The sequence below is a fragment of the Balearica regulorum genome, unplaced genomic scaffold (genome assembly GCF_011004875.1).
Source record: "Balearica regulorum gibbericeps isolate bBalReg1 unplaced genomic scaffold, bBalReg1.pri S36, whole genome shotgun sequence".
Lineage (NCBI taxonomy): Eukaryota > Metazoa > Chordata > Aves > Gruiformes > Gruidae > Balearica > Balearica regulorum.
Window position 1 is genome coordinate 279268 of NW_022679029.1, and position 22959 is coordinate 302226.

At 50.8% G+C, this 22959-nt stretch overlaps 1 protein-coding gene across 3 annotated transcripts; it reads right to left on the bottom strand.

Moving 5' to 3' along the window:
* Positions 1 to 9273: 9273 nt before the first annotated feature.
* Positions 9274 to 14865, bottom strand: LOC142599661 (uncharacterized). 3 transcript variants are annotated; one of them, XM_075741385.1, is made up of 9 exons: positions 14390 to 14865; positions 14128 to 14189; positions 13606 to 13759; positions 13136 to 13392; positions 12865 to 12950; positions 12455 to 12516; positions 11811 to 11919; positions 10900 to 11411; positions 9274 to 10392 (listed from the first exon to the last, which is right to left on the bottom strand). In XM_075741385.1, the coding sequence occupies exons 1-8, from the start codon at positions 14505 to 14507 to the stop codon at positions 10955 to 10957; spliced, it is 1305 nt and encodes a 434-aa protein (XP_075597500.1). In that variant the 5' UTR covers positions 14508 to 14865; the 3' UTR covers positions 9274 to 10392; positions 10900 to 10954. The 3 variants fall into 3 exon arrangements, with proteins under 3 accessions (XP_075597500.1, XP_075597499.1, XP_075597498.1); XM_075741384.1 differs by having other exon boundaries at positions 9276 to 10392; positions 12398 to 12516; positions 14728 to 14865; XM_075741383.1 differs by having other exon boundaries at positions 9276 to 10392; positions 12398 to 12516.
* Positions 14866 to 22959: the final 8094 nt, after the last annotated feature.

The window sequence follows — 22959 nt, forward strand, 5'->3', positions numbered from 1 at the left end:
CCCCCAAAAATGGGTCTTTGGAGGCTCAAAACTAGGCTTTGGACATGGAACAAATAAGTCTTTGTTCCCTAAATGAGGAGTTTGGACCTTTGCTGTGGTTTAACCCCGCCGGCAGCTAAAACGATCACACAGCCGTTTACTCACTCCCCACCCTGCAGTGGGATGGGAGAGAACTGTAAAGAGGTAAAACTGGAAGGCTGAGATAAAGACAGTTTAATGGGACAGAAGAGGAAGAAGATAGGGGGGGGGGGGGGGGGAGAACAATTGCTTAGCCAGCCAATGTTGCCACGGAGAGGTAGCCAGGGGCTGCAGGGCAGATTTGGGATGGCAGAAGAATCACCTCTGTTGTTTGTTGGGATGAGAACTATTACAATCCCTAAATGCCCAGATCTGTCTGTGCCCAGAAGGGGTAGAACTTTTAGAAGCAAGGATCTGTCTCACTGCCAAAAAGACGCCTGAAACTCCTGGGGTTCCACCTGAAGTTGTTAAAGCGCCTTCAAAATTGTGGAGCTCCTGCGGAATGGATGTGGGTGGATTGAAACCGGCACAATCGGTCTCCATAAAAACAAAGGGAGGAAAGCCCGTAGCAATCAAGCAGGATCACATTCCCAGAGAAGCAGAAAAAAGTATTCAGAAACGAATCAACCAATATCTGAAAAAAGAGGTTTTACGATCATGCAATCCCCTGTATAATACCCCTTTTTACCTATAAGCAAAAACCGGTTAGACAAAGGAGGAGATCCAGAATATGAGTTTGCACAGGATCTCAGAGCAATAAATCAACACGTGGTTGTACCTCACCTGGTGGTTCCAGACCCACCAACAAAATTATTACAAAGTCCACCTTGGGCAAAATACTTAAGTGTTACCAATTTAACAGCTGCATTTATAGAATTCCTACAGCAGAAGACAGCCAGCATCTGTTTGCATTTATGTGGAAAGGCCAACAACTAACCTGGACCCTCTTGCCCCAGGGCTTCACTGGGTCTCCTATGATATTCTCCCGTTTGCTTAAAGACAACTTGACAGATATTACATTACCTGGACGTTCTACACTTGGACAACACGTAGATGATTTGTTACTCGCCAGCAAGACTGCTTGAAAGATACTGATACCCAGCATCGAAGTTGAAGAGTCAATCATGATTCTGTAGCTAAGAAGTTACAGATAGTTCTCCACAGCTCCATAGTTACGAACGTCACAGAGAATTTTGCAAATAGTTGCTAGGTACTGCTAAGGATGACTATTGTACAGTCCTACCATTATGTTAGTTAATATTCACCCAAACAATGTATCAATTAAGACGTGATTGTCAAGAGGTAGAAGAAATCGTTAGTCTGATCAACAGACCCTGAAGAACCATTTGGGAGTGCCAGAAGTATTGAGAAAGTAGGGGAAAGGGAATTTGGGCCAGGGTCTCCGCAACCACCGACCCATGAGCCCCCTACCCAAACTATACCACCTACCCAAAGATAAAGGCGGAGAAAAGAACCGAGCATGCCTTCTAGTTGGCATGCTAGGAGAAGAAATATGAAGCAATCGTTGTAACTGGGAGTGTCCTAATTTGGAAGGTTTGTGTATAAATATGACAGAGAACGGGCATTAGGTGTGCTTGATTTGTGGGAATCCACCGAGCACCCAGGCCTGAATAAAAAGCAGTATGTCTCCTCTGTGTGTGAGAATTGGCTTATTGCACACCGGGTAACGAATCCGCTGTTCGGACAACAGTACTATTTGTCTATGGAGAACTTTAGCAGAAAAAGGTCACCGTGCATCTCTTTCTAAGCTTCAGCTGTGTCAGCAGGAAGTAACATATTTAGGATTCGTATTAAAAGGAGGACAAAGATTAGCAGACCCAGAACAGGTCCTTTGCATGAGAACAGAGGAGTAGCCAGCAGAGTCCTTACTCAACAGCTACTTCCACACCACTGCCCTGTGGCTTTTTACTCAACTCGGCTGGATCCTGTAGTTGTTTCCTGCAACACCCGCCACTGAGATCACAAGTACCCGCAGAAGCCAGGGGCATACTCCTGCCCTATCAGCTCCTCAGCCACCAGTGACATGAGAAGCAGCTGGACAAGCCAGATGTCCTTTCATTCCCAATCAGATACTCGGACAACAGTTACCTCAAAAGCACCTTTTGATGACCTAATCAGTCATCAGTGACATCAGATGCACCTTTGCAAGCCAGGGGCCTGCTCTTGCCCTGTCACCTACTCATGTACATGTGACATCACAAACACCTGAACAGGCCAGGGGCCTACTCCTGCCCTATCTCCTACTTGGGATCATGTGACCTCACAAGAGCCTGCACAAGCCAGGGCCCACCTTCTGCCTATCACCTCCTCAGGCACACGTGACATCACAAGCACCTGCGCAAGCCAGGTTCCCCTGCCTGCCCTGTCAGGTACTAAGCAGCAGTGACACAAACACCTATACAAGCCGGGTTCTCGCCCTTTCCGCATGAGATGCACAGTCTCTAGAGACATCAAACCAGCAGCATAAGCCTGGTTCCCGTGTCTGACACATCAGCCTGTCAGCCACCCGTGACATCACAAGACCTTAACAAGCCAGGTTCCCACGCCTGCCCAGTCAGGTACTATGACATCAGAAGCACTGTCAGAAGCCAGGCTCCAATGCCTGCCCTGTCAGCTTCACAAACACCAGTGTCCTCACAAGAACTTGCACAAGACAGGTTCTTGCACCTACCCTATCAACTAGTAAGCACCCTCGACAGCTCCTGCCCTATCAGCTCCTCAGCCACCTATGACATCACAAGCACCTGCGGAAGCCAGGTACATACTCCTGTGCCCTATCAGCCACTTAGCCACCAGTGACATGAGAAGCAGCTGGACAAGCCAGATGTCCTTTCATTCCCAGTCGGATACTTGGACCACAAAAGGACCTCTGCAAGCCAGGGGCCTGCTCCTGCCCTATCACCTACTCATGTACACGTGACATCACAAACACCTGCACAGCGCACATGCGTGCTTCTGCCCTGACAGCTGAAGAGCTGCCAGCGACATCACAAGCAGCTCTACAAGACAAGTCCTCATCCTGCCCTATCACCTCTTTGGGCACATGTGACCTCACAAGCACACGCTTCTGCTCCTGTGACATCACAAGCACCTGGTCAAGCCAGGTGCCCATGCCTACCCTACAAGGAACTGTTCCTTAAGCGAAATCAGAGGTCGTGCACAATCCCTGTTCCCATGCCTGCTCCATCATCGACTGTGCCACAGGCAACAGCAACTCCTGCATAAGCCTGTTTCCCAGGCACGCGTCATCAGGAACTGCGCCATAAGTGACAGCAGAGGCACCTGCAGAAGCCAGGATCCTGAGCCTGCCCAAACAGGACCTGTGCCACACATGACATCAGAAGCTCCTGCACAAGCCACGTTCCCGCGTCTTCCCTATCAGCTACTATGGCAGCAGTGACGTAAACACCTCCACAAGCCACATTCCCTCAACCGCCCTGTCAGGAACCGTGCAAAGAGTCACATCAGAAGCTCCTGCATAAGCCAGGTTCCTGCGCCTGACAGAGGAACTACACGTGCAGCTGTGACATCAGAACAGCCGCATAAGTCAGGTTACCGTGCCTGCTGTTTATAAGCCAGTCAGTCACAACCCATGACATCACAAGCACCTTCGCCAGCCACGTTCCGGTGCTCGCCATATCGCATTGTCAGCCAGCCTTGACATCACAAGCACCTCCACAAGCAATGTTCCCGCACCTGCCCAATCAGGACCTGTGCCGTACGTGACATCAGAACCTCCTGCACAAGCCAGGTTCCTGCGTTTCCCCTATCACTTACTAAGCCAGCAGTGACAGAAACACTTGCAGAAGCCAGCTTCCCGCACCCGCCATAGGAGCTACGTAGGGCACCAGTGACGTCAAAATAGCAACGTACGCCTGGTACTCGTGCTGGCCATACCAGCTAGTCAGCCATCTGTGATGTCAGAAGCACACGCACAAGCCAGGTCACTGCGCCTCTCCCATCAGGGACTGTTCCACAAGGGACATAATCTCCTGCACAAGCCACGTTCCCATGCCTGCCTTAGCAGGAACTGTGCATGGGGTGACATCAAATGCACCTACACACTCCAGGTTCCCATGCCTGCGCTATCAGTTACTAAGCCAGCAGTGACAGAAACACCTGCAGAAGCCAGGTTCCCGCACCTGCGAATCACATAGTGAGCCACCCGTGACATCAGAAGCACCTGGAAAGCCAGGTTTCCACACCTGCCCTAGCAGCTAACAAGCCACCAGTGACATTAACCTCCTCCACAAGCCATCTTCCCGGGCCTGCCATATGAGCTGCACAGCCACCAGTGACATCAAAACAGCAGCAAAAGACAAACTCCAGACGGCTGTTCACTCTGGAAAGCAAAGGAGAACCACCTCACGTTCTGTGTCCACACATTCTAAGCCGTCTACGCCCCCCGATCCATGGTGCAGTGGCAGATGCAAAGTGTCATTGCCAGCCCCAGCCCCAGATGGAAACACCCTGGCAGGAGACGGCAGTAGCTACGGGGCACAGATCTTCCTGTAATGCACAAGAGACCCCTCGGGCAGTGACCCTGGAGGAGTCTGGGGTTGCTGCCCAGGCTCTTTCCTCCCTCCACAGCATGCCAAAAGTCTCCAGGAAAGGCTTGAGAGGAGTCCTGGCGGGGGCTGCCAGGCACAGACCTGCCTCCTACATACAACACTCCTCTGCTGGCTTCCTTGGAGGAGTCTTGGGCTGCTCCCTGGGACTTCAGTTCCCTCCACAGGAAGCCACAAGACTCCAGGAGATTCCTGGAAGGAGGCACGGGCAGCTACCGGGCATGGACCTGGCTCCATCATACACAGAACTCCTCTGGTAGCTGCCTTGGATGTGTCTGGTGCTGCCTACCGAGACTTAAGCTCTCTCTACAGCATGCCAGAAGAATCCGGGAGAGTCCTGGGAAGAGATTCAGGCAGCTACCGGCCATGGGTCTGCTTCCACCATGTACAAAAGTCCTCTGGTAGCTGCCTCGCAGGAATCTGGGGCTGCTACATGGGACTTCAGCTCCCCTTCACAGGAGGCCAGAAGTCCCCAGGAGATGCCTGGGAGGAGTCGGCCGGGGCAGCTACTGGGCCCGGAGCTGCCTGCAGCAGACACAAAACTCCGCTGGTAGCTGCCTTGGAGGAATCCGGAGGAACTCTCTTACCCAAGAGTTCTGCTCCCTCCTGAGGTGGCCAACAGACACTGCAAGTCCTGGCAGGAAGCCTGAGCCACTACAAACCACGGTCGTCCTTGCAACAGGAGATGAGAGCTTTTTGAGTAGGTACCTTTCAGGAGTCTGCGGAGAGAAAGCAGGCTGCGCCCCACCAGAAATACTTTGCAGCCACAGGGGGTGAGCGCTTCAGCCCTGAGGAGGCAAGACCAACGGAAGAACTACTGCTGAGGAGTTCCTGGGGCACAGGACGCCCAGGGGTCCGGGAGAAGCCAGGGGCTGGACGGGCCGGAGCGGCCGGGCCTCAGCCGGGGACGGGTCCCGCCCCTCAGGGCTTCCCACCTCTCTGCCGCCTCCCCAGAGCAGCGCTGGGATTGGGCACTGCACGCACAGCTCTGAGTGGCCGCGCTTCCCACGGCAGCAGCCCATTGGCTGCTGCAGTGCCGGCCGGCCGGGGAAGGTTCTGGGCTGAAGGCGGGCAGGGGGCCGTTGTCATGGCAGCCTGGCCCGGCCCAGCCCCATAGTCCTGGCTGATGCCACCGGGGACGTCAAAAGCACCTCCAGCAGCCAGGGGCCTGATCCTGCCCTCGCAGCTGCTGCTGCTGCGAAAGGCAGGGTGCTAACGGCAACCCACCTTGCTTAGAACAACAAACCACCGCAGACGAGGCCTGTGGCTTCAGACCATAGAAAATTGGCTTTGTACCCTCAGAACAAGTCGTTAGGCTTCAAAACAGGAGGATTTAGTCTCCCAAAATGAGGCTTCAGGACCTCAAAGTTTGGGCTTGGACCCTGGAAATGAGGCTTTCGGTCCTCAAAAGTAATGAGCGCTTGGGCCCTACAATGAGGCTTGCAGCCCTTCCAATTAGACTTTAGGCCGGGAAGAGTTAGACCCCAAAATGAGTATCTGGACCCTAAACATGACTATTTGCACACTCCAAATGAAGCTCAGGCCCTTAGCAATGACTCCTTTTACTCTCCAAGTGAACCTTTGGACCCTAAAACTCAGGATTTGCTTTTGAGGTGAGGGCTTGGACCCTACAAAGGAGCATTTAGGCTGTCAAAATGAGGCTTGGGACCCTTAAAATGAGTGGAGGGATCCTAACAGTGAGGCTTTGGGCCCTAAAGAAGGGCCTTGCAAACTGAAAATGTGGCTTTAAACTCTGAATGTGAGGCTTTGGACCCTAGAAATTACTATTTGGACCCGATAAATGAGGCTTAGAACCCCAAGAAGGAGGCACTGGGCCCTAAAACTGAGAGTTTGCCCCTCAAGCTTCGGGATTAGAAACCAAAATCAAGGATTTGGACAAGAACACGAGATTTTGGACTCCAAAAGAAAGATCTGGGCCATATAAATGCGGCTTTGGAGCCTCCAAATAAAGCTTTGGACCCTAAACCCCAGCCTTTGTTCCCTAAAAAGAGGGTTTAGACCCTACAGATTGGTGTTTGGCCCCTCAAACCCCAACTTTGGGCCTTAAAAATGAGGCTTTGGACCACATAAAGGAGGCTTTGGTAACTTCATATGAGAGTCTGGATCTGAAAATGAGAGTTTGGATTCTTTACATGCGGCTTTGCACCGTCACTTGTGGCTTTGTAGCCTACAGATGAGGCTTTGGACCGTGAAAGCGGGTTTTGTGTCCTGTAATAAGGATTTGGATGCTACAAATGCAGCATTGGATCCTAATCATGCGGGTTTGGGGCATAGGAATGGGAGCTTTGACTCTCAACATTCAAGTTTCTAAACTAAAACTGAGGCTTTGAACTCTTAAAAATTAGGCCTGGTACCCTAAAAGGAGGGTTAAAACACTACAAATGAGTCTTTGTATGGTGAAAATGAAGATTTGGATCTGAAGCGGATTCTTAGAGCCTTAAAAACAAGGCTTTCAGTCCTGAAAAATGTGTTTGGACCCCAAAAATGAGGCTTTGAACAAAGAAAATGAGGCGTTGAGCCCGCAAATGAGGTTTTGTTCTCTGAAGCGAGGGTTTGGATGAATAAACTGACGCTTTGGACCCTAGAATTGATGCTTTGGACTCTCTAACTAAAACTTTGAAACAAAAAAGTTTGCTTTGGGACCTAAAACAATACTTCAGACTCTATAAATGTAGCTTTGGCCCTTAAAAAAAAGTGGGTTTGGCCCTAACAATGAGCGTTTACACCCTTAAAATGAAGCTTTGGGCCTTAAAAATCAGTCCTAAAATAAGACTTTGATCTGTAAAAGAGGGGTTTGGACCCTGCGAATGAGAATTTGGACTGTAAAAACAAAGCTTTGAGCCCTATAATGTAAGGCTTGGAAACAAAAATGAGGCTTTGGACTCTGAAATGAGCTTTTGTGTCTTCAAATGAAGTTTGGATCCTCAAACTGAGGCTTTGGAAATGAAAATGGGGACTCTGACCCTGAAAATGATGCATCAGGTCCACTTCAAAGTTTGTGGACCCAAAATGAAGATTTGCACGCTAACAATGAGGCTTTGGACTTTATAAATGAGAGTTCTGGCCATCAAACTTCAGGTGTGGAAAACAAAAATACGGCTTTAGGCCTTAATAATGAGGATTTGGACATAAAAACCATGCGGCTTTGGACCCTGAAAATGAGGCTTTGGGCTCTAAAAATTACAGGCAGTATCCTAAAAATGAGGGAAATGGGGCTTTAGGAGCTAAATTGAGTGTTTGGATGGGAAGATGAGACTTTGAACCCTAAAGCGAGGTTTTGGACCTTCAAAATCGGACTTGGGTCATTGAAAATGATGCTCTGGGCCCTTCAGATGAGTCTTTGGACCTTAAAACTGTGGCTTGGAACTTCAAAGTGAGCCTTTGGACCCTACAAACGAGGCTCTGGAGCCAAAAAAAGGGCTTTGGACCCTGAAATGAGGCTTTGGAAGCAAAACCTAAGACTTTGGAAAGGAAAATGCGGCTTTACACTCTAAAAAGAGGATTTCTGCCCTAAAAATGAGGTTTTAGACCCAAGAAATGAAACTGTAGCCTGTAAAAAAGTGTCTATGCGTAATAGAAGACAAGTTTGCACCCTGAAGTTGAGGATTTTAGCCCTCAAATGAGGCTCTGGGCACTAATAAGGATGGGTGAGATGCTACAAATGATGCTTTGGGCCCTGAATACGAGGGGAACCTCTTGGTTCCTCTATGGCCCCACAAAATGAAGCCTTGGTCCCAAATACAGGGCTTTGGGCACTCCGTGGAGGCTTAGAGCTGTAAAAGAGGGGTTTGGGCCCTCAAAAGGAGAGTTTGGAGGGGTTCAGCCTTACAAACGGGACTTTGGAAAGGAAAATGAGGTTTTGAATGCTGAAATTAGCTTTTGTGCCCTAAAATGATGCTTTGGTACCGAAAGCTAAGGCTCTGCACCCTAAAAATGGTCTTTGGAGGCTTAAAACACGGCTTTGGACATGAAACAAATGAGACTAAAATTTTCCCTAAATGAGGAGTTTGGATGCTAAAATGAGGCTTTGGACACTAAAAATGAGGATTTGGACCCTCCAAAGTGTGGAGTGGATCCTCAAAATAATCCTAAGACTAAAGACTGAGGTTCCTGAAAATGAGGATTGGGTCCCAGCAAGGAGCCCTCGGGCCCTTAAAATGAGGCTTTGAACCTTTGAAGTAGGGTTTGGAACTTAGAAATGAGGGCTTGTTTCCTAAAAAGGAGGCTTTGGACCTTAAAAATGACTATTTGGACCCCCAAAGGGGTAATCTGGGCTTTTAAACAGTGATGCTTTGGGCCTGAAAATGAGGCTTGCCTCTTGAAAATGAGGTTTGCCTTAAAAACATGAGCTTGGACTTTAAAAATGAGGGTTTGGACACTTGTATGAGGCTTTGGACTCTGGAAATGCTGATTTAGGCTCTAAATTGAGGCTTTTGGAGCCTTAAATAGGTTTTAGTGCCTTCAAGATGCAGCTTTGGACAACAAAAGCATGTAGCTGCTTTGTGCTGTAAACATAATGGTTTTGACTCAAAAATGAGGATGTGGAAGTTAAGAAGGAGGGCTTTTTATCCAAAGGGTGGGCAGATCTTGTAGCCAGAGGGACGAGACTTTGGTGGTGTTGATACCTCCCTCCGTTGGGCATGTCCTTGAGCAGCCTGATGGGACCTGCTCTGAGCACGGGGTTGGGTTGGAGACCTCTCGATTATCCCCTCTGACCAGAATTATTCCATGATTTTGTGATTTCCCTCAGTAGAAAGACCTGATTTGACACACTCAGCTAGACAGCGTGACATTACAGACTCCCCAGCGAGAGACACAACTCAGCCCAGCACTGAGCTCCTGGTTCTGGGCAGATCTCTCCATTTTGGCACTTCAACAAGGTGTTCAAATTTCCAGCCTGGCACCCCCGGATCTCTTGCAAACCGGTGCAGAAAGATCCGGCCCTGCAAAGTGGCCTTTGGCTTGGTAGACCCTCATCATTCAGCCCTTCTCCCAGATGCTGGAGGGGTCCTAAGTAGAAGCTTCCTTTAAGGACGGTTGGGTTCCTGGGTTAAGTAGCATGGATTTGGGCAAGGAGAAAAATGCCAGGTAACAGCAGGGGACACGACTGCCATAGCGCTGGGACAGGAGATGGGCCTTCTATCACTGCAGGTGGCCCATGGGTTGGCCAGAGGGCGGATCTACTTGGAGGATTTCAGAAGTAGAGCCAAAAATAGAATATAAATTGGATAAACAGGGAGAAAAATAGGACGGTAAAGACATCTGGCTCTACCCCAAGTGGAAGTAGAAAGTCCAGCCCAGTGGAGCTGGGCTCAACCTTGCGCTCGTGCCTTCCTCGTTCCCTTATGGCCCTGGGTGAAAGCTCAGGTGGCCTCCACTGCTCCTGCGTGTAGGTGCCCTTCATGTTTCCCCAGCTGCGCTCGTATCCTCTCCTTTCCCCTCCAGGGACATTCAGCGCTTTGCTACATAGCTCCAAGTGCCCGCTTTCCCTCCCTTGCCCCAGAAAGCTGGTTTCTTTCCATAGCAGCCATGCAAAAGGTCCCCTGGATGGAAAAAGACCCGAGGAAGGTCCCTCAGGTGGCCTTGCTTCCAGTACCACGCTGGGCTGATCTCAGAGCCGTGGCCAACTGTAAAACCCCTCTCCCCTGTTCCAGTCAAGGACCATTGGGAACAACGGAAGAGTCAACGCTTTTTTGCAACTTCTCCTTTGTGTTTTTATTCATCTCTTTCCCGGGCTCCTCGTGTTCTGAGCACAGATGGGTTTCTGCAAAAGAAGAGAGACTCTTCTCAGACAATACTGCAGGTTTTGGGAACTCTTTGCCCACACACGGAACCCAGAGATGGCTTCAGGTCAGGACACTGAGCGGAGGGCAGCTGTTTCTCTCCCTCTGCAGCCGCTCTAGCAGCAGCGGTTTGCTCCCAGGCTGTGCCAGACCCACCCAAAAATCCTTTCTCTTCCCACCGGGGATCTAAAGCAGCAATGAGGCTGGGGAGAAACAGTCCCCTCTCCGGCCCAGAGCAGCCTTGCGGTTAGTCAGGCCTTCCAAACACGGCCAAGTAACGTGGCCTTGTGTGTTTCCTGAGGCTACAGAAGAGAGGGCAACACTGGAAAAGCAGTACCTTGCCCCTGGTGATGGAAGAGCCCACGGTGGGAACTGAGCCCCCCGTCAATCAGAACCAAGGGCTCTTGGAAGAGTCCCCACTGTCCCTCTAACTCTGCATTTCTACCAGGAAACAGCACCCAAGAATGACACAGATCCCAATCACCTACCTGTTGGCATCACCCCAGGTGGTGCTCCCTCAGCTCCGGGCACTCCAAGCCATGATCACTCCAGCCAGGGCCACTCCATCCTGGAGACCACTGGTGTGGTCTTCGGTGGTTGGCCTTGCGCAGACCTGGACCTCTCGTAGATTGGTGGCACCAAAAGGGAGGGATCAAAGCTGTATCCAGCTAAGATGGTCTTCTGTGGCTCTTGCAGCACTGACCAGAACATCTCAGGCCTTGATCTCAGTAATTCTACTGTCTCAGGTCCTGGTGGCTGTGGAACAAAGACCTTGTAGGTGGCCTCCTCAGGCAGCCTGGTCTCAGAGCTCAACGACGGTAATTTGCTTCCAAAGGGAACTTTATGTTCTCCTTGTCCCCCTCCTCTGCAGCTCCGAGATTTTGCTGCCTGCGCTCGGCTCTGCTTTGATGCTTGGCCTTCGAGCTTGGCTTTGCCCTTGGGTGTGCTGGCCGCAGGTTGCTTTTTGCCAGAGGAGTGCTCTGGGATCGGTGGCAGCTGCCTGAAAGGACACAATGGGAGGACTCTGCTTGAGGACGCCATGGGTTTGGGGCCACATCCTGCCCCCGTGAGCCATGTGCCTCTGTGCGCAGCTGCTGGCAGCTCAGCCGATGGCTGTGCTCAGCTCCAGAGAGGAAACCCCCTGAGCCAGGACCCTCGGCTGACACACGGCTGTCCCCATGCGCAGCTCAGGAGGCCACGCTGGGGCTCTCCTGAAGGGAAGGAGAGGAGCCAGCCCTGTGAAATGGGGGGGTCCCGGCAGGATCATCCCGCCCCTCTGGCACTGCCTTCACCACTGTTGGGTGGTGATGAACGGTGAGTGTTTGGGGCTGGGGAATGGCCTCTTGCTGGGTCAGAAAATGACCCTGTGCAGATGCCAGCCCTGAACCTCCATACTCACCTGAGCCAAGACTTCACCTTGTCCTCCATCTCCTTTCTTTCCTGGAGCTGTGAGGCTTCATTAGGAGTCAAGGTCGAACAGGCAAGCAAGGACAGTTTAGCACATGCCACTAGAATTGGGAAGGAGAGACCTTGTCAGAAGAGCATTGCTGGGATGCTGCTGGCCCGGGTGACACGTAGAGGTGCTCAGGCCCCTTCCCAAAACGATGGCGGGGGCCATTCTGCTCCCCTCGCAGCCACCCCAACACCGGGTCTTGCCTGGCGCCTCATTTCCAAGGTGCAATGTGGTTTTGTGACCGCGTTATCAGCACCAGATTTGGGAATGAGGAGCCAGTTGGTGCTGGGACAGGGACTCTCATTTCCCGAGGGCCTTGGATTGCCAGCCTCCCACTGCGCCCTGGGGCACATCCCACCCTGGGGTTCGGTTGTGTGGAAGCCAAGAAGTCGTCAGCAGAAAAGGCGGTGCCGAGCTGTCATGAAGCTCCGGCACTAGTCAGATCTTCTGACAATCATCACTGAAGGATTTTCCCCAATATATCACAGAAGCAGGATGGCTGTGCTGCGGAAAGGAGCCAGGAGCAGCTTTACCTTTTTTGCCCTGGTCGAGACCTGCCAAAACCTCTTCTTTCTTCTCCTTGTCCTCACCAGCAACGTTTCTCTTGCGAGGGTCCCTTGGTGGTGATTTGGGCACAACATACATTTCAAACCTGGAGACAAAGAGGTGACACCAGCATGACCCACGGCACCACCAGCCATGGCCATTTGCCACGATCGCCTGCTCACACGCAGATTTTGGCGTTGCACAAAACCCCCTTTTTTTCCCACGTTGACTACACCCCATCCCCAAGGACTATCCTGGGAAATGAAGTCAGCCTGCAAAGAGTTGCCTGAAGTCCTCCATCTTTCCCATCAGATCTGCCTCACACGAAGGACTGTGGGCAGGGGGCACATGTCGCTGCCTGGTGCCCTTGCGGCAGGACACCTGTGATCATGTGGAGCAAATGCGACCAAACCACACCTGAGCAACTAGAGGTCACATCTGCAGAGGTACTCACTCAGGAAAGATGATGAGACGGCCAGAAAATGTCAGAGAGGCCAGAGGTACCACTGGGGACACCATCATGTCCAGCAGCTGGGGGACCTGCAACGGAGGAGCACAAAGATGGCAGGACGCCCTCAGCATGGCTGCGGCACTCGATATCGGAGGAGCCTGAGGCAGTGAGGGTTGGTAGGACCGTGGCTCTCACCTGGCCTGAGTGGCTGACCAAGTTCTGGTGGGCCACCGCTGTGCAACCACCTGGGCCGTGGAGAAGCCAAAATGCTCACCTTAAAAGTAGCTTTCTCAAAGTTCTCTTTCCCAGACATCCTCTCCAAGAAGCTGAGGTAGAACTTCATTTGTACCCTTGTGCCTTCAATGAGGAGCACCCCTATGTCCCTCAGGACAAGGGCGATGTTCTTCCCCTTTCCCAGGCAGTAAGAGAGGAGGGACGTGGTGCCTTGGATACAGTTCTCCACTTTCCGCCGGGACACCGAGGCGGCTTCGGCCACCTTGGCATATTTCAGGGGCTCCAGCTCCTTATGGCCTGTAAAACCACACGAGAGGGATGGAGGTGCTCACCCAGTGCTCCTTCTGCAGGCCAACGTTTCCCAAGGGCTGCCTCTTGCAGTCACCCACAAAACCCCCCATTTTTGGACCTTCTCCGCAGAGAGGACAGTTTGCTTTAGAGAAGCGTCTCAGATCCAGGGGAGGGACGCGATGACCATGCAACCAACCAGGGCTTAATCCTCCTGCTTACCGGGCAGGTAGTCCTTGTTGTCCCTGAGGTTGTGGACAACCACGAGGTTCCTGGCCAGCCGAAACACGGGCCTCTGGATAATCACCACCTTGTTCCCAACCTGGATGCGTGTGGGGACCACGTCAAAGGAGCCAATGGAAGGAATCTGGACCCCCTGTAAGCGGAAGAGAAGGGAAGGGCAGAAGGGTGAGGACTGGCCGGAGGAAAGAGCTAGAGGTGGTCCTGTCCAGGGATGGCGCTTCAGGCTGGATCCTGCCCAGTCCATGAGCTGGGGCAGTGGGGAGAGCTTTGGGGAGGAGACGTCGAGTCACAGAATCATAACATCATCGAATACCAGGTTGGAAGGGACCTCAAGGATCATCTGGTCCAACCTTTCTTGGCAAAAGCATGGTCTAGACAAGAGGGCCCAGCACCCTGTCCAGCTGAAGCTTAGAAGTGTCCAATGTTGGGGATGTGTGCCCTCCCTCTGGACCACCCTCTCCCCACCCCCTGGACAAGGTCACGGACAAGGAGTTGACCCACCTTCCGCAGCAGCAGCTGTTGTTGGATGTATTCGGCCACTGCGTCCCAGATGGCTGTTCGCACTAGAAAGCAAAGGAAAAATGAGGTCATGATCTCGGTGTACCACCAACCCCTGAGCGGTGGTGAGGTGGCTGATACAAAGAGTCATCACTGTCCCCAGCCCCATATGGAGACATCCCTGAGATGGCTGCAGTGCCGACTCTCACCCAGACAACGCCGCAACCCTTGGTCACCACAATATGGTGGCTGTGGATGCCTGTACCTTTGGCGCTGATGCTGGACATCATGAAGGTGTGCTCCATCCCGTCCCAGAAGTCCATTTTGATCCGCCTCATGCTGGCGGGTCGCTCCTTAGTGGCAACAGCCATGTGGGAGCTCATCCCTGTTCGTCCTATGGACACTTCTCCAGGGTGCGGGACCCAGTGCCCTGCAGCCCCTTTTACACCCCTGTGCAGCCGTGTCACAGACTCAGTGTGACATCGTGGTGACACGGCCACTGCTGACTACGCTGCCCATTGTGACACGGCCACCAGCAACCTGCTACCTGCTGTGAGACGGCCACCATGCGCTGCTGATCATGGGGACATGCCACCCACTGACCTGCTGGCCCTCTGTGACGGGGCTGCCACCGCCCCTGTGCCAATGCCTGGTGATGATACAGGGCCCAGGCCATGGCTCCTTCCTCTGTGTCCGTTGTCCAGCTAACATCTGTCCGTGCTGTCTCAGGCCCGTGATTCACAGATTCACAGGTTGGTAAGGGGTTGGAAGGGACCTCTGGAGATCATCTAGTCCAATCCCCCTGCTAGAGCAGGATCACCTGGAGCAGGTTGCACAGAATCGTGTCCAGGTGGGTTTTGGATCTCTCCAGAGAAGGAGACTCCACAACCTCTCCGGGCAGCCTCTCCCAGGGCTCGGTCACCCGCAGAGGGAAGAAGTTTTTCCTCATATGCAGATGGGACATCCTGTGTCCCAGTTTGTGCCCGTTGCCCCTTGTCCTGTCACTGGGCACCACTGAGAAGAGTCTGGCCCCATCCTCTAGGCACCCACCCTTTAGATATTGATAAGCGTTGATCAGATGCCCTCTCAGTCTTCTCCAGGCTAAAGAGACCCAGCTCTCAGCCTTTCCTCATACCAGAGATGCTCCAGTCCCCTCCTCATCCTCGCAGCCCTCTGCTGGACTCTCCCCAGTAGTTCCCTGTCTGTCTGGAACTGAGGAGCCCAGACCTGGACACACAACTCCAGACGTGGCCTCACCAGGGCAGGGCAGAGCAGAGCAGAGGGGGAGGAGAACCTCCCTCGACCTGCTGGCCACGTTCTTAATACACCCTAGGACACCATTGGCCTTCTTGGCCACGAGGGCACACTGCTGGTCATGGAGAGCTTGCTGTCCACCAGGACTCCCAGGTCCTTCTCTGCAGCGCTGCCTCCCAGCAGGTCAACCCCTAACCTGCACTGGTGTCTGGGGTTGTTCTTCCCTAGGTGCAGGATCCTACACTTGCCCTTGTTGAATTTCATATGGTTCCTCTTTGCCCAGTTCTCCAGCCTGTCAAGATCTCGCGGAATGGCAGCGCAGCCTTCCAGTGTGTCGGCCGCTCTTCCCAGCTTAGTATCATCAGGAATTTTGCTGAGAGTACACTCTGTCCCCTCATCCAGGTCATGGATGAATATGTTGAGTAAGACCGGACCGAGCACTGACCCTTGGGGTGCCACTAGATTCAGGCCTCCAACTAGACTCTGCGTCACTTATCACAGCCCTCTGGGGTTAGAATACAGCCCTAGAATATCTCACGTTGGAAGGGACCCGTAAAGCTCATTGAGTCCAACTCCCTGCTCCTCGCAGGACTACCTAAACCTAAACCATATGACTAAGAGCGTCATCCAGATGCTCCTTGAAGTCTGACAGGCTTGGTGCCGTGACCGCTTCCCTGGGGAGCCTGTTCCAGCGACCTCCAGCCCTCTCAGTGAAGAACCTTCTCCCAGTGTCCAATCTGAACTTGCCCTGATGCAGCTTCATTCCATTTTGTCATGTCCTGTCACTGGTCACCAGAGAGAGGAGATCAGCACCTCCCCCTCGAGCAAGTTGTAGGCTGCTATGAGGGCATCCCTCAGCCTTCTCTTCTCCAAGCTGAACAAACCAAGTGAGGCTCAAAAGGAGGCTTTGGATATGGAACAAATGAGGCTTTGGAGTGTAAATGAGGAGTTTGGATCTTAAAATGAGGCTTCGGCACCTAAAAATGAGTATTTGGACCTTTAAAATGAGGCTTTGGGCTCTAAAAATTGCAGCCTGTATCCTAAAAATCAGGCTTTGGTTCCTGAAAAGGAGGCTTTGGTAGCTGAAAATGAGGCTTGGGACCCGCTAAATAAGACTTTGACTGTAACATTCAGGCTTTGGGCCTTCAAAATCAGACTTCGGGCCTTAAAAATTATGATCTGGACCCTTAAAATGAGTCTTAGAAACTTAAAAGTGGTGCTTGGAACCTGTTGTGGGGTGCCGGCCTTATCCAGGCTTGTTGGTGCCAAATACAGGGCTGTTATGACCCAGCAGAAGGGGCCCTGGGGGAGTCCAGCTTGGGCGAGAGCAGGGATTGAGCAACTTGCTTATCTTGCGCTGATAAGCACTGGACCTGAACAGGGGCAGGAGATGAGCAATTTGTTCATCTTAACAAGATGCAGCGCCTGACGGGTCTGCTCCTTAATCAACTAAGTGACGCCTGGGGTGAGGGGGAGCCTTCACAGCTTGACGTTACTTTGGTAAAACTAAACAGACCACCGCTCCTCTGTACTGAATGCCTTTGCTCTCTGCCACTTCCCCCCGCCCCCCGCCAGCCCTGATCAACTGCACTACAAGCCTTGTTAAGGGCCAATCGACACACAATACCTGACTTAGTCCCACCTCACCAAAAGTATAAATCTGGCATTTAGAATCCTCTTTTCTGAGGACGAGAACTCCAACTATCCGGACGGGTCGACGGGCCTGGACCTCTCTCCTCCCCAAGCAGGGACGCCTCTTTGGTAAGACTTGCGCCTCCGATTATGTCGGATGTTACCCCGGGAAAACTATCATTAACAAAAGCGCTGAACTATTAACTTGAGCTCAAAATTGTTGCAGTTAGTGCATTTATCAACGCCAATTCTGAACTTTTATATCTGTCGCTTCAATAAATTACCTATTTTTCTTTTCAACTTTGCGAAACTGTTGCAGTGAAAGTCCTTAGTGGGGCTCTGACAGGCAAACGTTGACTCTGATAAGTGGCTACACACATAACCCTTTAGACATAAACCATTGACCAAGTCTGGGACTAAGACTGGACCTAGCCGCACCTAGGCTCCTCTCTGAGAAGGAGTTTAGAAAGCAAGGGGGTCCTTTCTGAACCTCGTGACTCAACGGGAGGGCCTCCCTCAGCCACATATCAGACTTGTACCCTTTCACGCGACACCTGTAAATGAAGTTTTGGACACTAAAAATGCATCTTTGTTCTCTAAAAGGGAGACTTTTTGCAAACGAAAAGTGTGTCTTTGTATCTTTGTAATGACGCTACTCCTTATAATAGGTTTTTGGCACCTTAAAATGAGGGTTGACATCCAAATATGAAACTGTGGGCCCTAAAAAAACCTATGGGTAATAAAAGACAGGCTTGTACCCTAAAAGTGAGGATTTCATTCCTCAAAATGAGGCTTTGGACACTAAAAATGTGTCTTTGAGTTCTAGAAGAGAGGTTGGACCATAAAAATGAGGGTTTGGACACTCAAGGTGCAGCTTGGACCCAAAAATCAACTGGCTGGATCCTAAAAATGCCGCTTTGAAGCCTGAAAATGAGGCTTTGCAAACTAAAAATGCTGCTTTGGGCTCTAAGAAGGAGACTTTGCAAACCACAACTGAGTCTCTGGACCATAAAAATGAACTTTTGGGGCCTAAAAAGAGGCTTTCTGCTGTCAAAGTGATGGTTTAGACCCTAAAAATGAAAAAGTGTGTCCTAACAAAAGGCTATGCTTAATACAAGACAGGCTTGGACCCTACAAATATGGCTTTGGACTCTAAAAGTGAGACTTTGGACCTTCAAGATCAGGCCTTGGGCCCTTAAAAATAATGCTTTGTACTGTTAAAATGAGTCTTTTGACTTTAAAATGGGGGTTTGGAACCTATAATTGAGGGTTTGTACCCTAAAACTGAGGCTCGGGACCTAAAAATGAGGCTTTGGGCCCTATCAAAAGGGTTTGGACCCTAAAAAATGAGAGTTTGGACACTCAAAATGTGGCTTGTACCCTAAAAAAGCCCGGCTGCATCCTAAAAATGCCACTTTTGAGCCTGAAAGTGAGGCTTTGGACTCTAAAAAGGACACCCTGCAAACTGCCAATTTGAATCATAAAAATGAGGCTTTGGAGCCTAAAATGACACTGTGGAAAGGAAAAACAAGGCTTTGGTCACTATAAATGTAGCTTTGGACCCTAAAACAATGCTTTCTGCCCTGAAAATTAGGTTTTAGACCCAAGAAATGAAACTGTAGTCCCCCCAAAAGGCTATGGCTAATAAAAGGCAGGTTTGGACCTTGTCGTGGTTTTACCCCAGCCGGCAGCTGAGCACCACACAGCCGCTTGTTCACTTCCCCCCCCCCCCCCTCAGTGGGATGGGGAGGAGAATGGGAAGGAAAAAAGACAAGACCTGGTGGGTTGGTATAAGGACAGTTTACTAGGATTGCAAAGGGAGAGGGGAAGACAAGACAAAACAAAACAAAACAGTACTTAACAGAGTATACGAAACTGGTGATACAGAATGCAGTTTCTCACCCGAGGACCGTACAACTCAGACCGCACGCTCAGACCTGCCCCGAAACCGGACTGTCCCCGAGCCACGCGTCCTGAAGCTGCTGCTGCCCCTCCCCGGCTAGCCCCCTTTTATGCTGAGCATGACGTCACATGGTATGGAATACCCCCTTTGGTCAGCTGGGGTCAGCTGTCCTGTCTGTGTCCCCTCCCAACTCCTTGTGCACCCCCAGCCGTCCCGCTGGCAGGGCAGTGCGAGGAGCAGAAAAGGCCTTGGCCCCGCGTAAACACTGCTCAACAACAGGTCCATAAAACAAAAACATCTCTATATTATCAATGCTGTCTCCAGCACAAATCCAAAACATATCCCCACACTAGCTACTACGAAGAAAAATCAATCCTCTCAGCTGAAACCAGGACATTATCCACCCCTTATTCCATACTATTTACATCATGCTTAGGTCCCACACAATTCAATACATCCTCATTAACCACTACCACCTTTCTCATCCCTTAATATTAAAATGAGGATTTTAGCCCTCAAAATGAGTCTCTGAGCACTAATAAGGATGGGTGAGATGCTACAAATGATGCTTTGGACCCTGAATACGAGGGGAATCTCTTGGTTCCTCTATGGCCCCACAAAATGAAGCTTTGGTCCTGAATACAGGGCTTTGGGCACTCCGTGGAGGCTGAGAGCTGTAAAAGAGGGGTTTGGGCCCTCAAAAGGAGAGTTTGGAGCCTCAAAAGGAGAGTTTGGGCCTTAAGAAGGGAGCTTTGAGCCCTGAAAATGGGGCTCTAGAAATGAAATTGAGGGTTTAAACCCTGAAATTTGATTTCGTGTCCTAACATGAGGCTTTGGTAGCAAAAACTAAGGCTTTTCACCCCCAAAAATGGGTCTTTGGAGGCTCAAAACTAGGCTTTGGACATGGAACAAATAAGTCTTTGTTCCCTAAATGAGGAGTTTGGACCTTTGCTGTGGTTTAACCCCGCCGGCAGCTAAAACGATCACACAGCCGTTTACTCACTCCCCACCCTGCAGTGGGATGGGAGAGAACTGTAAAGAGGTAAAACTGGAAGGCTGAGATAAAGACAGTTTAATGGGACAGAAGAGGAAGAAGATATGGGGGGGGGGGGGGAGAACAATTGCTTAGCCAGCCAACGTTGCCACGGAGAGGTAGCCAGGGGCTGCAGGGCAGATTTGGGATGGCAGAAGAATCACCTCTGTTGTTTGTTGGGATGAGAACTATTACAATCCCTAAATGCCCAGATCTGTCTGTGCCCAGAAGGGGTAGAACTTTTAGAAGCAAGGATCTGTCTCACTGCCAAAAAGACGCCTGAAACTCCTGGGGTTCCACCTGAAGTTGTTAAAGCGCCTTCAAAATTGTGGAGCTCCTGCGGAATGGATGTGGGTGGATTGAAACCGGCACAATCGGTCTCCATAAAAACAAAGGGAGGAAAGCCCATAGCAATCAAGCAGGATCACATTCCCAGAGAAGCAGAAAAAAGTATTCAGAAACGAATCAACCAATATCTGAAAAAAGAGGTTTTACGATCATGCAATCCCCTGTATAATACCCCTTTTTACCTATAAGCAAAAACCGGTTAGACAAAGGAGGAGATCCAGAATATGAGTTTGCACAGGATCTCAGAGCAATAAATCAACACGTGGTTGTACCTCACCTGGTGGTTCCAGACCCACCAACAAAATTATTACAAAGTCCACCTTGGGCAAAATACTTTAGTGTTACCAATTTAACAGCTGCATTTATAGAATTCCTACAGCAGAAGACAGCCAGCATCTGTTTGCATTTATGTGGAAAGGCCAACAACTAACCTGGACCCTCTTGCCCCAGGGCTTCACTGGGTCTCCTATGATATTCTCCCGTTTGCTTAAAGACAACTTGACAGATATTACATTACCTGGACGTTCTACACTTGGACAACACGTAGATGATTTGTTACTCGCCAGCAAGACTGCTTGAAAGATACTGATACCCAGCATCGAAGTTGAAGAGTCAATCATGATTCTGTAGCTAAGAAGTTACACATAGTTCTCCACAGCTCCATAGTTACGAACGTCACAGAGAATTTTGCAAATAGTTGCTAGGTACTGCTAAGGATGACTATTGTACAGTCCTACCATTATGTTAGTTAATATTCACCCAAACAATGTATCAATTAAGACGTGATTGTCAAGAGGTAGAAGAAATCGTTAGTCTGATCAACAGACCCTGAAGAACCATTTGGGAGTGCCAGAAGTATTGAGAAAGTAGGGGAAAGGGAATTTGGGCCAGGGTCTCCGCAACCACCGACCCATGAGCCCCCTACCCAAACTATACCACCTACCCAAAGATAAAGGCGGAGAAAAGAACCGAGCATGCCTTCTAGTTTGCATGCTAGGAGAAGAAATATGAAGCAATTGTTGTAAGTGGGAGTGTCCTCATTTGGAAGGTTTGTGTATAAATATGACAGAGAACGGGCATTAGGTGTGCTTGATTTGTGGGAATCCACCGAGCACCCAGGGCCGAATAAAAAGCAATATGTCTCCTCTGTTTGTGAGAATTGGCTTATTGCACACCAGGCAACGAATCCGCTGTTCGGACAACAGTACTATTTGTCTATGGAGAACTTTAGCAGAAAAAGGTCACCGTGCATCTCTTTCTAAGCTTCAGCTGTGTCAGCAGGAAGTAACATATTTAGGATTCGTATTAAAAGGAGGACAAAGATTAGCAGACCCAGAACAGGTCCTTTGCATGAGAACAGAGGAGTAGCCAGCAGAGTCCTTACTCAACAGCTACTTCCACACCACTGCCCTGTGGCTTTTTACTCAACTCGGCTGGATCCTGTAGTTGTTTCCTGCAACACCCGCCACTGAGATCACAAGTACCCGTGGAAGCCAGTGGCATACTCCTGCCCTATCAGCTCCTCAGCCACCTGTGACATCACAAGTACCCGCGGAAGCCAGGGGCATACTCCTGCCCTATCAGCTCCTCAGCCACCAGTGACATGAGAAGCAGCTGGACAAGCCAGATGTCCTTTCATTCCCAATCAGATACTCGGACAACGGTTACCTCAAAAGCACCTTTTGATGACCTAATCAGTCATCAGTGACATCAGATGCACCTTTGCAAGCCAGGGGCCTGCTCTTGCCCTGTCACCTACTCATGTACATGTGACATCACAAACACCTGAACAGGCCAGGGGCCTACTCCTGCCCTATCTCCTACTTGGGATCATGTGACCTCACAAGAGCCTGCACAAGCCAGGGCCCACCTTCTGCCTATCACCTCCTCAGGCACACGTGACATCACAAGCACCTGCGCAAGCCAGGTTCCCCTGCCTGCCCTGTCAGGTACTAAGCAGCAGTGACACAAACACCTATACAAGCCGGGTTCTCGCCCTTTCCGCATGAGATGCACAGTCTCTAGAGACATCAAACCAGCAGCATAAGCCTGGTTCCCGTGTCTGACACATCAGCCTGTCAGCCACCCGTGACATCACAAGACCTTAACAAGCCAGGTTCCCACGCCTGCCCAGTCAGGTACTATGACATCAGAAGCACTGTCAGAAGCCAGGCTCCAATGCCTGCCCTGTCAGCTTCACAAACACCAGTGTCCTCACAAGAACTTGCACAAGACAGGTTCTTGCACCTACCCTATCAACTAGTAAGCACCCTCGACAGCTCCTGCCCTATCAGCTCCTCAGCCACCTATGACATCACAAGCACCTGCGGAAGCCAGGTACATACTCCTGTGCCCTATCAGCCACTTAGCCACCAGTGACATGAGAAGCAGCTGGACAAGCCAGATGTCCTTTCATTCCCAGTCGGATACTTGGACCACAAAAGGACCTCTGCAAGCCAGGGGCCTGCTCCTGCCCTATCACCTACTCATGTACACGTGACATCACAAACACCTGCACAGCGCACATGCGTGCTTCTGCCCTGACAGCTAAAGAGCTGCCAGCGACATCACAAGCAGCTCTACAAGACAAGTCCTCATCCTGCCCTATCACCTCTTCAGGCACATGTGACCTCGCAAGCACACGCTTCTGCTCCTGTGACATCAA